This window comes from Thunnus albacares, chromosome 1 (assembly GCF_914725855.1).
Source record: "Thunnus albacares chromosome 1, fThuAlb1.1, whole genome shotgun sequence".
Lineage (NCBI taxonomy): Eukaryota > Metazoa > Chordata > Actinopteri > Scombriformes > Scombridae > Thunnus > Thunnus albacares.
The window spans coordinates 4,203,209-4,221,841 of NC_058106.1; the positions used below are offsets into that span (position 1 = coordinate 4,203,209).

The following is an 18,633-nucleotide window of genomic DNA, read 5'->3' on the forward strand; positions in this document are numbered from 1 at the left end:
TTGTGTTTGGGTTTCAGGGTTGGTCTCACAACACTAAGACAAAGTAAACCTGATCTTAGCTTATCTGAGAGAATAAAAAGATAACTGATAACTAACTTTGGCAAAAAAACTATATATTTTTTCTATATTCACCAAGTATACCTATAATGATATTTTCTTGAATATGTTTAAAGAGGTTTTACAGCAATACACTAGCTAAATACAAATACCATAAGGCTTATCTCCATTGTGACCTTAATGGGGGTGAGGGCAGAAAGAAAAGGTACAAATCATCATACATCTACATTACAGTAAAACATTTACAAAGCTACATTAAGAGTTAGGTACACTCCATTATGGTAATCTTTTAGTTTAACTAAACAAAATAGCCCAACTATTGTTCACCAAAGAATTGTGACAACAATTGTGACCAACTTGTGAAAATTGAGTCTTTTTACATTTCTGTTGGTGAACAGGTTTAAACAATTGAAATACAGTGTGACAGAGCCAGGCTAGCTGCTTCCTCCTGCCTCCAGTCTTTATGCTAAGCTACACCGATCTTATCCTGACTCCAGCTCCCTACGTAACACAGATATAAGATTGATATTGATCTTCTCATCTCATTGTCTGAAAGAAAATGAATATTTCCCCAAAACTTTCACAAAAGGGTAGGCTGACAACCTAAGAATACAAGGTAAGACCTTCTTTAACTCACATTTTTGAATGGCAGGTATTTTAATACAAAGATTAACAGTAAACAATAACTAAATCAAAGTGATTCATATTTAAAGATTAATTAAACAAATTAAAACAGTTCAAGTTTTGAACTGGTTGCTTTGTTTTCCGCACATTTTACATGGTAATGACTGATGTTACATGTTTAAGGCCCTATTTCCACCAGCCATTATTTACATATTAGCACACTGTGATGCCAGTGGAAAACTACCAACATGTCGGGACCCAAACACTCGCGTGGCTGAACAGAAACTTGACAATCTGGTTTTAGTTGAGTGATGCAGGTGGTGGTGGGTGGGTGGGCGTGGTGAGGGGAGACGAATCATCAAAACATCAAATTACACTGCTCCATCTATTACACACCCACTGACTATTTACTGAAAAGGTTGCAAAGCATGGAGGCGCCTGCAAGTCGGGGTGATATATACGTGGCTCATCATCGCCATCATGTGGCGGTCTTTAAATCAGGTGTAAAATAAAAATTCATAAGATCAGACTGGTTTCACTTTCATTTTAATACAGTAATCAGCAACATCACAGTAATGTATTATGAAAAAAAGCAACTTTGTAGCACAGTTAGTGTTATGTGCATCCAAGTATTTGTAAGTAATTGTGCTCTGTGTTTTTCCACTGTCCTCATCTCAGATCAACATGTCTTTCTAATTAGATCAACTGAAACCAGTTTTTATTAAATTGAAAGGTGGCATCATTCACCCAAAAATGTCCTCTGGTTGGACTTAACTCACATTTTATTCTGAAATTCCAATATCACGTTATATTTTCTGTTGGTGCAGCAGATTATATGATTATATGGTTGAGGGAAGAATTAATAACATCCATCAAATTGAGAATTATTCTCCAAAAAGGCATAGTTAAAGAGGAATTTTGAAATTTTAACATGGGAATGACCTGCAGCACACAGACATGACATGAAATGAAAGACAGAGTCCTGGAATGACCAGCTTAGAAGCCATCCATCACTCAGACAGGACAAAAAGAGGTTCCCTGGCAGTTTAAATGAGCCTGAACTACAACTATGAAAAAAAAATTCAGCCAAACATGAACTAAACTCTAGGTCTGACAAAAAAGAATTATGATTTTTAGGTCCAGAACTCATTACGAAACTGAATCCAATTACTGTAAGCGGTAGGAGTATTTGTTGAGTTCTTTGCTGAAAATTGTTCATTGAGTCTGTTATTCTTTTTGTTCCTTTGCCTGCTTTTCAGTTATACTTGTAGCTTCCAGCAGCATCGGGTGAAGCTCTTAAGATTTATTTCTTTTCTCTATCACTTTTAATAATGTGGGATAGAGAGGAAAGACCACCCTGACAGCTCTGTGTGGCAGCCAATCAGCAATTAAGCCAACACAGTTATTTTAGATGAATCTCTGAAAGCTCCGATGTGTCCAATATTTAGTGCCATTTCGGCAATGATGGATGAGAGGACTAAACTAAACCTGCACCTCCTCCCCAAGTGACATCAGTGTCATCGCCTCTACGCCAAAAACAACACAATAAAACTGAACAGAAGACACGTGTCTGTGCAACATCCACTCAGGATGAGCCAGTTGCTTCCCTCAAACAAAACAACATTTCAGCATTTCTTGGTTTTATTTGGAGAAGCCCTTGGATTGAAACAACTTAATCAATTAATTTAGTCTCTCCGTAATATGCTCCACACAAGTGCACAAATGGCAACGTCTGGCCCCAAATGCTGTGAACATCAATGTACCAATGGGGGTGATACACCTCAATCCTCAATGAGGCAATATAAAGCTAATCAGAGTGTTTCCATGACCACAGCTGTAAACAAATATGGCTTCTGTGGAGGAATGTGTACTGCTGACCTGTACTGCACAGAAGAAAGTAAAAAAGAAAACAGAAGATGTTGTATGCGACCTTTGAATTTCTCAGAGAGGAAAGACGACGACTTCCTGCGTGAATGACGATGTGTCAAAGTGTCATAAATTTGTTGAACTTGTCAGTATGATTGTTATGTTGAGCGAAATGAATTCAAGCGAAAGGGGTTCCCTTTTTTTATAGCACCCTTAGCTTCAATGTTCAAGCTGCAGTTTGTGCTTGAGTTGAGTTTTTAAAACAAAATGATGTAGCAAAGAAATCAATGTAGCATAGCTCAAAGTGTGTTTGCGCCCCTGAGATGCACATATTGACTGATGAAAACCCTGCTCCATGATCTGTACACACAAACACAGTCAGTCCTGGGAGGAGGTCTAATCAGGCTGAGTGAGTATCCAGGAGCCTGCCTGTAGCGCTCACAGCTGACAGTGTCATGCAGTTTGATGCTTCAGTCATCTCTGAGGCTTCCAGTGAGAAGAGCCAGGGTAGGGTGATGGGTTTTCTGCAGGGTTTTTTTTTATATGTTTGATTCAAAATAACAGCCCAAATAGACATGAAAGTGAGTAATTGCCACCCTACAGTATATAATATATAGTTCTAACATATTATGTTAGTTAAGTCTCTCATAAAGTCAAATAAGAAAATGTGAATCTGTGAGGCAGGATTTAAACAGCAAGAGTTTTTGCAGAGCTAAGTAGCTTTAAATAGTTATCATATTACCTCACCACTACATGAAGATATGAACCACCAACAAATTTACAATGCATAGTGAAAAAAAGTCACTTCCCTTGGCAACCTCAATAACTCATCGGTGAGAGCAGAATCTCTCAGTGACATGGCCACAGCAACAACACATAACACTACTGCAGTCTCAAAAAAAACTACACATACATGAATTTGTTTAACTTAACCACCAAAATTATGATCATATGATCATTTTTAACCCATCCCAAATTACTGTGTGTGGAGAAGATTTATTAGTTTAGATCCCCTTCAGTTGAGTCATAATATCTCAGCTGAACATATTTAGGAACAGAGATGTCCACGTGAACCCAACTGACATATAGAATTGCATATATATAGGCTACTTGTATGTCACTCGTAGGGCCAAGGTGGATCACAAGAAGGGCCTGCTGAAGAAAACACCCTCATGGCCCACATGGGTCTGCTTTATTCACAGCAGACATTTTGACATGTCAAAGCAAGAGAAGCACAGGAGCAATTATTGATGGTTGAATCCCATTCATCCCATTATCAATAATGTCATCAGTTCCACCTATGCTTTTCCTGCTATGACATATTAAAATGTTTCCTGTAAAGAAGGCTCATTAGATCTTCTGGCTGCATCTTCTTGCAACAATAGTGTAGCTCTACCAAACTGGAAAGTTATCAATACATAGTAAAATGTGCCAGAAGTTGGGTGAGTATTTCTATGGAGGCCCAGTATTCATGTTAAATGATGTTTTGACCTGTCAGTGCAGTAGGTATCAGGCTGTGCCATCATAAATCTAGTGGGCATCATTACAGGCAACACCACTCTCTCTCCCTGACCTAACTTACCTTTAAGCTGGGTTTAAATCCTTCTCTCAGCCAAGCAAAGAGCAGATACTCAGCAGCTTCATCCATCCTTATATCTACATTGTATGTGCTTGGGCTCACTGGCTTGATCATCTTCATTGTTATGTCCTGCTCAATAGTCCAGCTGTCATCCATAACTTCACTAGTCTTATAATTATATATCATAAATGATATAAATAATATTGTGTTCAAGCCTTGACAGCTGGCAATTCTCATTAGGAACATGGTCCACAAATAATTGTTGATTGTTTTCAGTCATTTCATTTACTTGATGGAACTGAGTGACTTGTGTGTTCCCAGTGGATCCTCAAGATGTCTCCAACAGTCCTGATGACTTGTACTACTTAAAAAGGGGAGCTAGGTAGAGAACAAAGTTATGACCAACCAGTGTGATAAGCACAAGAAATGTGTGTGGTTATCTTGCAACAGATCTTGTTTGTGCAAGATTTCATGAAGGTGACCAGTGGCACTGGCACACATAATCACACTTTGACAATATGAGTCACCTCAATGCCACACTGCAGAGGGAACACATACCTGATGGCTTCTGATGACTAGAAAGTAAGTTTATCAGCTGAAAGGGAATAACTTTGTACGTGTGAACTGCCATGAATGATAGATGATGGGAGGAATCACACATTAATCTGCCTTCCTGACACCACTGACATAATCAGAAGAAGGCTGTATTGTTTCTGAGTTTACAATGTGTCTACTTGTTGAAAAATGTATATTGAAACTGAAATAAATTGGATTTGCATGGGTGTGCCTGTGTCAAAACACAAGCCTTGACAATAAAACTACAACGTGACTTTTGCCCCAAGAAAAAACAAAGCACCATCATGTAGCCCACCATGGCCTCACTAGCAACACACACGGGACCTATTTCTGTGCTTATCACTAACCTACAGTAGCCTTAGTGGAACTGAAGTGGACCTTCTGGCTATGGGTTCAATCCAAGTCCCAGGAACAGTGCCAGGCTGTGAGGTGATTTGGCTTTGTGGCAATAGTAGGAAATGCAGGTCACATTATGTCCATTGGCCTAAAAAGACTCCCTATACACAAACATTAAAAAAGAAACAGCTATAAAACAAAGAACACATGTCTGACCTTCACCCAGAAATGACTCTTATCATATTTGATCCATCTGGTCCAATAAAAATGAAAAAGTCTCATAAAGAGCTCAGCCAGAGAAGGGCTGTAATGCTCACACTCACTGACCAAAACCACTGAAGCCAGAGGAAGACTCAACAACTTTGTTGGTGTATGTCCATGGTGAGCAGATCTTGGTACATGGAGTTCATTTAATATGTCTATGGCTACACCTATTTGGGCCTTTTTGGTCTAAATTATTAACCTGGTGAATCTAGGCCTGAACTTCATTCAGTTTCTAATCAAGCTTTTCTACTGCAGACATTTGGACCTGTCATAGCAGGAAAAGCTAATAACACTGATAACAGCTTCCAGTAAAGTTCCCCGGGAGCCGATACAGAAATGGAATGCAGTTATTATTAACACCATTAGTCACACCTGTGCCAAATTATCTGCATAAGAAGAGTGTGCAGGGATTACTGGCCCAATAGATAAACAAATATAACACACCAAACTATTTGATTTTTAATTAATTGATCAGTCAACTGACAGAAAATTAATTACCAACTATTTTGGTAATTGAATCATTTAATAATTTTACGAGCAAAAATGCCGCACATTTGTTGGTTCCAGCTTCTCAAATGTGAGGTCTTTATGTTTTTCTGAATGTCTTTGGACAATTAGTTGGACAAAACAAGACATTTGAACTCATCAGTTTGGTCATTTTTCACTATTTTATAGACAAAATGATTAATCCAAAATGAAAATAATTGTTAGTTGCAGCCATAATCTAAAGTTGAATAATGACTGAAGTACAAAGTATTAATAGCAGGTTTATAATAACGCAGTTTATACTGATTGAATAAATGTAAGACCTCTTTCCCAGCAGACAAAGGCAGGTATATGTCTCAGTTGTGGTTATCACGAGAAATGTTTTCACTCGGTCCACAGAATTTGTGAGAATCCCACAGATCATATATCATCTTCATCATCATCACATTTCCTTACTCTTACACAGTAGTGTGCGGGGATGATGAATACCTGCTACAACAATGAGATCATGTTGTGACAAGAGAGTTGAACGTGACTTGGTTATGTTTTTTTGGATGTTATAGGGTAAAATCCCTGGATGTGTCCATTCATGGTAAAAAAACGAGGCGTGCCAGCCGGTTGCGGCTGCGCGTTTCCGTGTTACTTCCTTGTTCTTCTGTGGGAGGCTTAAAGTTTTCACGGAAGGGGCACATCCGGGACTAGAGTTCTTATTCAGCCGATCCCACGTTACATGTTGGGATCAAACATCTATCCTGTCGTTGTTCGGTCCCAGCTGACAGAAGAGCCATGGCTGACAGCAGAGAAACGGAGAAACAGGAAGGAGAGCAGGAGCCTCAGGGTGCCGTGGGTGGGGAAGGTATGTGAATGTTAACTCACTAACGTTAACTAACCGAGCTGTATATTCACCAAATCTGGCTAAACTCCTCTCAACAGCGTGAATATTATATTTAAAAGTGAGCTAGGTCCTGTATAAACACATTTAGGCCACTGATGAAGAATAAAGAGACCGGATGAGTATTTCAGGTCTGAACTTTTAGCCAGCTGTTCTGGTTACGTTAACCGCTTACCTGCCAGACTTTAACCAACCTGGTTAAAGTGATGTTTTTGTGTGGCTAGGTGGTGGCTTTTTATGTCCTTCTGTTAATCCGTTAACTGTATAATCTATACACTGCATAATCTATAAATTAGACGGTATAATCCAAAAACCCAGCAGAATCGTGTACTTTAAAACCGGCTCATCGCTGCTGGTTGAACCATCTTTCGGTTCAGACTGTTGAGAGAAGCTGGTGAGTGTTGAACTGAGTTGGTTCTGATATAAAGACCTGTAGAGGCCTTATTTTTGTCCGGTCAGGTAACTTTCGTGTGACAAACAAGGTAATAAACCAGACCGTATGAGTCAGCGTGTTATTGACAAGTTTGGACGAAGTTTCAGATTCTATTTGATGTACAATATGAACAATATCTTCTGAAAACATGAGCAAACATGAGAGCAATTACCACCAAGAGCTACATGACTGACAAACAACGATGACAGCTTTATTTTGCTATTTAAAGACGAGGGCGGAATTACCGCCGATAGTGAAAGGTGAAGATGTCGTCACGCGAAGACAAATGTGAAAGAGAAACTTTGACAGCAAATATATAGCCTATATGATTATGTAATACTACATATGTGAAGATTTTACTGATGATTTATAAAGATGATCTTATAAAGATTTATAGCAATTATAAAAGAAAAAAAGACTCGTTATCCATCTAAATATCACACTATTATAATGTATATTTTGTCTACAGTAGTAACAGACATTGTAGTCCTCTCGATCAAAGACATGATTCATTGTGCTATGACTGAGCAAGTTTCACATTCATAGATCATTGTTTTTAGATGAAGTATCTCGTTACAATGATTCTTTGAAAGTTACATAAAGTCTCTATATAATCTGTAGCTCTGTGAGACATAAGGAAAGTATCTTTATAGATGTTTTATAAATAAAACATTAAATATAATCTCCTTGTTATATCTATTTTCTAATATTTTACTGGTGTTTACTGCACCCACTCATATTTTTGTTTAGGGCTGCAACTAATGATTATTTTCATTATCGATTCATCTGCGGAAAATGTTCTTGATTAATCAATGTAATCATCGTGTCTTGTTTTCTCTGACGAATAGTCCAAAACCGCGCGATAATCAGTTTAACTTTATTTATGATAAAGACAAAGATTACGTCATCATATTCGAGAAGCTGAAGTCAGCAAATTTCTGCTATTCTTGCTTAAAAAAAAGGCTAAAGCAATTATTAAATTATCAAGACAGTCGACTGTCTGATTAATTAGTCTACTGATCGTTGCAGCTCTAGTGTTGTTAATAAATGTTGGAAAATTCAAATGATATTCAACTGCAGTTATTAATATAATGAATAATATTTTACTAAGGCACTGCACGTAATCTGCTGAAAACTAGAATTCCAAAATTGTGGTGTGGATGAAAGTCATGGTAGAGATTTGCCATTTACACTCTGTAGTGTGTATTTACATCCGGACCTCTCTTAATGTAGTGGTGGAAAAATACAGTAACCAAAGAGCACTAATAGTGTGACTCAAGGCAAATCACAGTTACATGTTTTCTTTTGTATTCAGTTAGTCATGTTAGTATTTACCTGCAATAAAAATATCACCATGCCAAACCAGTAGGCTAATTAAATATGACACTCCGGGCAATGATTTCCTCAGGCCTGCACTGCTGTTGCCACTGTCTTGCTGCTGGAAGGCAAACCATCACTCCCAGTAAGGATTGTGCAAATATTTGACAGCTTCCAGTGTACCCTCTTATGAGTGGTACACTTATACTGCAGTTTTTGCAGAGTGAGTAGTACAGGATGCTGTACTAAACATAGAAACATCAGCTATAAAACCTCAAACAAACATCAGCCATGTTTCCATCCAAATGTAATGCAAATGTTAACTCGCTTTCCAGGAAAGCTTCTAAAGCACATTAATGCATTATTACCACCACTTACTGTTCTATGAATATTAGGAGCTGGTTCATCAAAATAAATAAAGTCTGGTGCCATTAAACAATTGCACAAAAAGAGGACTCAATGAAATGATGAATGAGAGTGTCAGTCAAACCGCAAACGATGGAAAATCAAGTAGAAAACATGATGCTGCATGCGCTCCTGTCTCCTCATCACTCCACACGTCTGATGTTTTCATCTCTTCAGTGGAAGAGAACTTTATTTTCTTCTTGTGAGATTTTTTTTGATGTGCAAATTCAAATGTGAAAAAAAAACAGATTAATAGAGATGCACCTAATAAATGTAAGGAATATTTTGTCTATGTAAAGAAAATGACATTACTTTCTTATGCCTTTCTGAAAATTTCACAAACAATGCAGATAATAATGAAATAACTGTGAGTGCTAATCATCCTCTCATTGTTCCAGATGTCATTGACGATCCCATCATGGAGATAGGAGCGGTGGTCCTCAGAGGGTAAGTCTTGTCTTAACAGCTTGTTAAAGGACCATACCTGTGTTTTTTCACGCTAGTCAATTTATTGCAAATTGTATACTTTACATTTTAACCAACCCATAGTTTATTAGGGTTAGGGTCAGGGTGTTTGAAAATCTACTTGCAGAGACTGTAAACTTGCATGAGATGCATAGTCCATATAGAGCTGAGCCATATGCCGAAGTAATTCAAATTTTAGTTTCGGCATGATGTGTAAAATTTTTACACTTTAGAGAAATTACAACAGCCACAAAAAGGTTACTTTCAGTCAAAAAGTAACGCTACATTAGCTGTCGCGAGGCAGCAGGGTTATCCATGTTGCTACTGGAGCTGGAATCACTTTATATTATAAATCCTAATACAACCACTTTGTCAAAACACACAGTTATATTATATTACCGTCTTCCTCCCCACCATATGTTTCTTGAGAGACCACAGAGAGGTTTTAGTTAATAAGATGATGAAGAAAATGTATGAATGGATGTAATGTTTGTATGATGATCAGCGTTTGCTTGGTTTGTAACCTGCTAGTAGAAGCGTTGGTGGTATGCCCTCGGTGAAGCAGTTTTCGCTGTTGCAGGTACGTGATCGAGCGCATAAATACGGAGGACCCTGTTCGGCATGTCTCCTCTGAGGATCTGGGAGGAAGGCCAAATGAACAACAGGATCCACAAATCAAAGAAGTGGTGGAACAGCTGCTCAAGATTGCAGATGAGCTGAACAAGAACGCTGAGCTCCAACGGTAAGCTGCAGACAGATCCAGTAGATGTGCTCTCGTCTGTCCAGGATTTTTATTGGTCAACAGCGATCACTGTGTTTGAATGTCAGTCTGCGGTTTGAGTATTCAAACACTTGAACACAATCGAACCCTGTCATTCACTATACATACCTGTTGTGAGCAGAAGCAGAGTGTAAAACCTGTCTCTTGTTTAGACTGTGTTAAATATGAGACATGTTTTACATAATGCACAAACTTTTGTGTGTGTGACTGAGGCTTTTGCTCACTCTTTGTCTCACTCTTTGTAGGGACACTTTTTTTATGAAAATATGTTTTTGCCATCCATATTATCTTCATGCAGACAGTACAAGCTAAATGATTATTATCTGCTAGTAAATGATGCACTGCTTCTTCTAAAACAGACAGCTCATATGCATACATTTAAGAATATTTAAGAATATCTTTGTGTTGTCTACTCTGTAGAGCCCTATCGAAGAAAACTCACACACAGTTTACCTGTAGCCAGATTTAACCTGATAATAACAAACAGTCAGGCTCATGTATAATTCAGTATTTCAGCTTTTAAAAAATGTATTTTTGCCTCAACTGCTGCTGGACATTGATTATTAACATCAGAGCAGGTAGCACAACATCAACATGAACAGGCTGCTCACTTTTAGCCTCTGTAGTCTTGTCTGCAGAAGTTTTATTGGCCTTTTTGACCTTTTAGGTTCTTGTACTAATTAGTGTGTGAAGTAATGAGGTGCTTTTGACTGGTAATACTGTCTCTGAATCCAGTTCCACACAGCAGACAGCTCACAACTTTTTATGGCACTTTTTGTCAGAACTGTGGTTGGACATTTGTTCGTCCTCACTGTCACTGTGTTTCCAGAAACTCTGACATGTTATTTTTTATCTTTAAACAGACTTTTTTTTCATCACTTTTTACTTTTCGGTCTCTTAGATTTATTCAATCAGTATCCTGCCCCCCAATTTCTGCTCACAAATTGTCACTTAGTGTTACTAATGCACACTTGTCATTTGTTGATGCAGCTTAGGGAGAAATGGGGAGCATTTGGTTTGATGCAGTGGATCTCTTACTAATGCAAACATATATATATCATCATATTTCAATGAATTGTGCAGCCCTAGTGCATTCTGATTTGTGATTTTTAATAGAACCTTGCTAGAAGAGCAGTTAATGAATAAAGGTTTCAGTAGCCTTTAATGTGCAGGGAAAGATGAACATGTTATGAGTATGAACGCAAGTGGGACTGTTGAACTGTGAACCAGGGATGTTCTAATATCAAATGTTCATGCTACAAATATTATGGCCAAAAATATCATGAAATTCATCAAAAGCCAGTGCACACCTCTACTATGACCATTGTTACATTTTCAATCTGTCCATTTCTTCCTATCAGACTCATCAACCAGGTTCAGGGTAATTGTGCTCAGGACATCTTCATGAAAGTAGCCAGGAGCATCTTTGCTGACGGCATCAACTGGGGTCGAGTGGTGGCTCTCTTCCATCTGGCCTACAGACTCATACACAGGGTAACGCACTGAACAGACCTCTCACACACGCTGGTGCCCACAGTGTTCCTCCATTCTGTATTCCCAGTTTTTATTTCAGTGATATCCTCAGTATTACTTAACATAGAAACACGGGACTCTCCTGGATAATGTTGCGTCCTTTAGGTTTATGTTATGACCACCAGTTTTACATATTTTTGACTTTTTGCCTCAAAATACTACAATACCCATGAGCCTCAGCTGCCATTGCTGTGGAGAAGAAGCAAGTCAGAGGAGCGCATCAGAGCGGCACAGCTTCCGACTGCCATTAGCTGCACATGTAACAGAATTTTATGCTTTGTTATTAGATGTTTCTTGCCGAAATGCACCTTAGACGTCATAGTTAACTTCTACCTCAACATTTTCTATGTCCACATGTCCCTTTGACTTTATCAAAGAACTAGATATTTTCCAATGCAGTTGTTCATCTTTTGAACTGATGATTCGCCCAAAATAGCTGGGAGCACTTCACAACTTTCTACAGTTGCAATTATCACTCACTTTTTGTTCTTAATTAAAGGACAGGTTCACAATTTTTCTAGAGTGTCTGAAAACAACAGCCAAGAGCCTAAACGAACATTGAAACAGGTTTTTATTGCTGTAATCATTCCTCCTGTTCATACTGACCATTAGAAGATTTCTTCATAATGCACTTACAATGTAAGTGATGGGGGACTAAATCCACAGTCCTCCTTCTGTGTAAAAACGTATTTAAAAGTTTATCTGAAGCTAATATGAAGCTTCAGCATCCAAATGAGTCAAACCAAGTAGATATCTTTCAATGTTACAGTCTTTTTAGTGCCAAAGTTCCTCTTTTTGTTACTATACTTCCACCACATTTGATGCTAAAAAGACTGTAAATGTGTCAGATATCCACTTCATATGACTAACTCAGACTGATGAAGTCTCATATAAGCTTCACATCCACTTTTAAATGACTTTGTGGACACACTGTTTATTTTGGCTCCTACCTTGCACCCTGTGACAAAAAACATGCAGTGCTCCCCCAACACATGTGGGCACTCATCCTGCACTTCAAATCTGTGTTCAAAAAGTGGCACATTTCTGTGTGAACAGAGCTTCACTTGTGGATAATTTAAGGATTTCATTCTTAAACTGCTTTCACACATGCAGTCTATCACTGAAATGTTCAGGAACATTTCCTGTATGGGGTCATGCGTGAATGGGAGGAAGGATTGATATTCAGGGAAATCTGTACTGCCAATTTCCCACCTGAAGACCTAGTAACATTTCAGGCAAAATGCAGGTACGGCTGTGTTGTGAGTGAAAGCAGTAACATTGCAGGGACAAGCACATAAAGGGTTACATCCATCTGACGCTTCCACACAGAGCGAGTGAACCAATCACAAGACTTGATGTGTGGGTGATGTACTGCGAGTTGGGTGGTGCTTGGTTTCGTCTGTTCGTCTGTTTTCAACATGGCAGCCGCGTCACATCTCCTTTTTACGACTAAACTTCCTAGTTTGAAAGTTTGATCTGAGTTTCATGAGTTTCGCCCTCTTCTTCTGTTGAGTTTTATGGCGGCTGGCATCCATAAGTGTTGCATTACCGCCGTCTGCTGGACTCTCCCTTGCCCCATCTATTCCGGCATTGCCATGACGTGTGAAAAGGCGCAAGACGGAAATAATCTTGAATTTAGCTGCATGTGTGAATAGTGAAAATCACTAGAGGTGCCTGAAAGGTTTTACTGGGAACTATGTGTGAAAGAGGCTTTACATTACACACAAATCCCTGAAAACTTGCTCTGACTGGTGTTTTGGTTTTGGTCTCTTAAAGGCACTGACCACCAACCATCTAGAAAACATCAGACTAGTCATCAGCTGGGTTCTCCAGGTCATCAGAGAGAGGCTCTACTCCTGGATTGTTCAGCAGGGAGGCTGGGTAAGTCATTCATTGTCCATAAAAATCTGTCAGTAATGTTTGAAATGTTGCTTTAAGACTTTGTGGTTTATAAGTATGGACTAGTCACTTGGGTCCAAAGCTCTTAATCTTGCTTTCTTTTTCATTCCAGGAAGGGGTGATCAATGGCATTTCTCGGTGGAGGACAGTAGCCATAGCAGCTTCAGTAGTATTGGTGGCAACCTTTGTTTACTACAGGAGGACACGCTGAGAACATCAGACCTCACACCCTCACAACCAGGGCTGCAGTCCCAGCTCCTGGATAAACACACCGTATTCATTTTTGATAGACATTTTCTAGACATGAATAACAACCACTCCTCAGCCTCCATCTTGTAAACCAGAGGAGGCCAAGCATTGTACAACGAGGGAGAACACCTCCTATCTTCTCAGGTTTCCCAGAACAAAAAAATGCATGTACAAGGACCTGTCTGCCGGGCCTCTCCGTCTGCCTTCACCAGCAACTATTCCATATCCTCCATGGAATTACAAGAGCTGCAGCAGCACACCCTACGGCAGCATTTCTGCCAACAGATGATGGTATTTATGAATAATGGATGTAGCTGTACACGTCTTCACATAGACCTGAGGACATGACCCTACCTGAACCAGGTCTCAGGTCCACTCTTTCTAGTCCACATAGGTTCTGATTGGGGTCCAACTTAAATTTCAGCAGGTCAGCAAAATTTGGATTGTACCTGATGGGACATGAAGAAGAGTCTGATGACATCAACAGCATATACTGCATCGTAAGTCAGCCAATCAAAATTTAACAAAGTACTGACCTGGATGTGCTGTAGCTTCATCGCATTATCTTGCACCTGTGCCTTAAAAAAAATTGTATGTTGGCAAGAGGCGGCCATGTTGGCTATTTGCTGTGTATCAGTTCAGAGGTTGCATTTTTAAAACGTGAGCTGGATAATTTAACAAGGGCAAGTACTGTACACCATCCTGAAGCATACTGGAAGCAGCACATCAGCAAACTGAGTGTGAACTACCTTTTGTTGACCTACCTTTTTTAATTAATGGACAGGTCCATGTTGAGTTCAGGTAGATAATCAAGTTAGACCTCTACTTATCTGTCTCAGCAGACTTCAAAAGAGTTGCACATTGGGATGGGCTGGTTTAAGAAATGAATAATTTCCCACTTTACAGTTTTCTTTTAATGATACCCTTGTGTGAAAGTGTGCTGACTCATGTAACAATTACATAGTTAATGCCATTAGTTTTAATTATTTCAACATTTCTCTGAGAAATCATGTGTTTATCAGTTAGCAGTGAGCCTCACCCTCAGTTGCTAAGAAGTCAGTCAGACATACTAATTCGAAATGCCTCGTTGTTGCAACAAACAATACATCACAGTGCCGAATTCATCGGAAATTCACCCAGAATCTTAGAACGAACTAGTTTAAATTGCTTAATGTATTATAAATGTAATCTTAAAATTCAGCTTGCAAAAGAATATAAACTTGTTGTCGGGTGTTTCTCGCTGAAATGTTTCTTTTTAACTCCCCTCCTTTAAAGGATAGGTTCAACTCTGTCTTAAAACAATATTCAGGTACCCATATGAACACTGACACATGTTTTGCTTCCTCTCGATATTGGACTGAAACAGGTCCCCTCTTAAAACAGTTTGAGTGTATGTGTTGTTGCTATCCTTCCACTGCAGCCTGTGCAAGACTGTAAATTTAGATGATACCCACTTGATTTGTCTACCTTGGACTGCTGAAGCCTCGTATTGAGAACTTCAAGTGAACGCTGGAATGTATTTTTACACAGAGCAACTCTGTGTTCCACATCTCTTCCATTGGAAGCACATTAGAAAGCGATCTTTTAATAGCCAGTATGAACAGGAGGAATGTTTACAACAACAAAACCTGTTTCAATGAGCATTTGGTCACCTGACTAATGCTTTAAGACAGACTTGAAAATGTGAACCTATCCTTTTAAGTTTTTATGTACACAGTACTGTACCTTTGAGTTTTTACCAAAGAAGCAGTGTGGTGGTTTGGTGAATTCTCCTATTTTAGACAGTGAAATAGTCACTTCATTGCTGGTGTTTACAGAGGGTCATTTTATTAGCTAATTAACTATTGTATGTATAGCCATCACTTTACTGTGAACACGTCTGAATAGCACACTGGCTCAAGTATCTAGCTAGTAGATCCACGTTAACATTAACATCATATACTTTACTAGCAAAGGTATAAAAAAGCTGTTTGTTCAATGTTTGTGTCCCTGTTAATAAAATGTGAAGACTTTTGTAATGCTGTAGTGTGGAGAGGAGAAACAGGTTTTTGAAAGCAATGATGTATCATTCACAGACGTTGGCCATACCAGCAGTGTTAAGCTCATTTCTGTTGCCTCTGTCTTTCTGTGATGAGCTCCCGGTTATATGTGACAAATATTGTCAGCCAACTGCATGAGTATGAAATAGTTGTTTGACTGGAGAAGTCAATGCAGCAGCCCAGAAACTGCTGCTTAGCAGGTTTGTGACCCAGGATCAAATCATTGTGTCATGCAGTCCAAATAAATAGAAAGATGTAAATGAGAGCAACTTTATTCTGTTTGACTTAAGTAATAAACAAAAGGGCAAAGGCAACAGAACAAATGTCAAGCTGCTGATAGTGAATGAAGGAGCCACCTAACAATAGCAGACCATTTGGACAATCATACTCCTTTTTGTTTGACAACTGAAAGAAGAAGAGACTTAAAGTGCTCCTCCACTCAAAAACATGTTTTTCTTCTCGTTCCTTCAGTTGAATGTTTGAGCTTCACCGTACAGAATGATCTATGTGCAGAGTTTGACACTAAAAGGCTGTTTTTACATTCATCTGCTGAAAGTGAAAAGTTTCTCTGTGCTCATTGAAAATCCAATTTTAAGGGGCGGGCCTATAAGCAGGATTTATGACATCACAACTAGTTTGGAAGCAAACTGTGGTCCAGTATGAAACTTACACAAGTGTGTTGTCGAAACCTGAAGCCTACAGGCCACATACACTGAGAATGGACTTTACAGTGAAGTAGGAGACATCTTGTGTTCAGCAGTTGAATTCTGAGATGAAAAATATTTTCATTTTCATGGTTTATGGATTTTTTAATGAGGGAGAAGGAGTAAATGTAATTTTAAGGATTTTAAATGGGTAATTATACTTTTTTGTGCAGTAAACATATCAGACATTGTTCCAAGCAGAGTCTTTTTTTATGTCTGAATACATCTCTGGAGGGGTCCTTAACATCTGTCTTCTCCATTTGTCCTCCACTGTGAATTGTAATATTTTAGAGAACAATCTTAAAATGATAAAATGTGGATGGAAATTCCTTTTTTTAAATTTTTAAATGTAAGCAGTGTTGTCAAATGTGTCCACATGAGTGTGGTCTGATCTTACTCCTCAGTGAGATGATGAACTGTGAGACATATGTAGCTCTACAACATTACAGAACTGGCTTACTCACCCAACTTCATAAACTAATGATCCTTATCCAGCTGGGTTGCTATGTACAGTATTTACACTTTATTTTCACACACACACACTTCTTCAGTGGATGAACTGATGCTGGTAACCTGTAAAACCTCTGTGACTGTTGCAGAAAAACTGCAATTTTATCCTTTTGTCTTTAAATTTGTAATAATCTATTTACATTTTTAAGTTATCAGATTAGTGCACATATAAGGAGGAGGAATAGCCTTTTTAGAGTACGAGAAACCCTTGTCTATTGCTCTCTGGTATAACTGGTTTATAGATAAAGGAGTAATTATTTTAACTACTGCTATACTTATTCCAATGTGAAAGGGTGGGATCATTTGATATGGGGACAGTTTGAGGCTGGCAGCAGGCCCAGGTGTTATCTAGTGCCATGTGAGCTGTTGTCAAGGGTTTTTGCTACCTAAACCATTGTGTACTCTTCAGAGGGAACTCATATTTATATGCCGTTCTGTGGTGTTTATTAAGGTGACATAAGGATATTTTATTGTTATAAATATAAATTTTATGCTTGGACTCTATTTGTGTAAATACATTAAAAAATTCTTCCATTCATTGCTTGTTGTGTAAATGTTCTGAGTTAACCAGGTCACTGGATATTTAGTGAGTAGCTCACATGGCAATCATGTTGATGGAACTTCCAAAGTGAAGATGTTGATCAAGGTGTTTTTGAATTGTCTTTCCAAATGAAAGCCCTGACATGAAGTGACTTTGCTCTCTTGTCCCAGTTTTCACCAACAGTCCAAGTTTTCACTTCTAAATACACCAAAGTGTGCAAACCTGTTAAGTTTTGTCACTTCCCCACTAGGTTTTGTACTCCTGGCAGTGTGGAGATAGCTCTGAAACAGCATATAGGCCTTCAGGCTGGGAAATAATACAATTAATTGAACTGAATATGTAAAATCCAAAAAGAAAAAAACTTTAAAGGCTTTTTCTATCAGGTCCAGTTTTTCTGGGATTGGGCCGAGGGATTTCCTTTAAAAAGGAAACAACTGTAGCAAGCGAGCCTACTCAGACATAGCAATTACTATTTAAAATGAATTATCTTTTTTTTAAATGATGACAAATTGTCTCGTCCTGAAAAAACATATTAACATATTCAACAGGAAACATGCTGTAAACACAACATCACCTTTTCAAGTTTATATGGTGAACATGTTAGCTAACAGTTGCCTATTTAAACCCAGCAGACACAGAGCTGCATTAGTGGTCATTTGGAGTTGTGTTTGTGTTCACCTGGTAAATGTAAGTCCAGTATTGACTCTCCTTTAACTCTGCTTTGCTGTCTGTTACACTGTATAACCCGATGAGTTAGTTCAGCTCAAACTGTTTGAGGAAACCGATGGCCTTGAACCATTTAAGTTTATTAAGTCAAACAATTTAAGCATGAAAAATTCTTTCATTTACATACAAGTATTTATTGTGAAGGCAACTTTGGTAAATAAAGTTGATAGTACTAATTCCACTGAGTTCATTGAACTTAAAACTAAGAAATATCTTTAGACTCATATGTAGCATTTCTCCAAACTTATTAAAAATGTGCAAATAGAATTACCTGAATTAAGTAAAACTACCTTAAATGGATCTTCTTTACACAAATGTTACCACTAAAATTATAGTTTATCTCTGCCTGAC

The 18,633-nt window shown here is 38.4% G+C and overlaps 1 protein-coding gene across 1 annotated transcript; it reads left to right on the top strand.

Moving 5' to 3' along the window:
* The first annotated feature begins 6,432 nt into the window (after nucleotides 1-6,432).
* Nucleotides 6,433-16,285, top strand: zgc:153993 (uncharacterized protein LOC767645 homolog). Its single transcript, XM_044354651.1, has 6 exons — nucleotides 6,433-6,644; nucleotides 9,234-9,282; nucleotides 9,881-10,042; nucleotides 11,443-11,575; nucleotides 13,391-13,495; nucleotides 13,626-16,285. The coding sequence occupies exons 1-6, from the start codon at nucleotides 6,575-6,577 to the stop codon at nucleotides 13,722-13,724; spliced, it is 618 nt and encodes a 205-aa protein (XP_044210586.1). The 5' UTR covers nucleotides 6,433-6,574; the 3' UTR covers nucleotides 13,725-16,285.
* The last annotated feature ends 2,348 nt before the right edge of the window (nucleotides 16,286-18,633 follow it).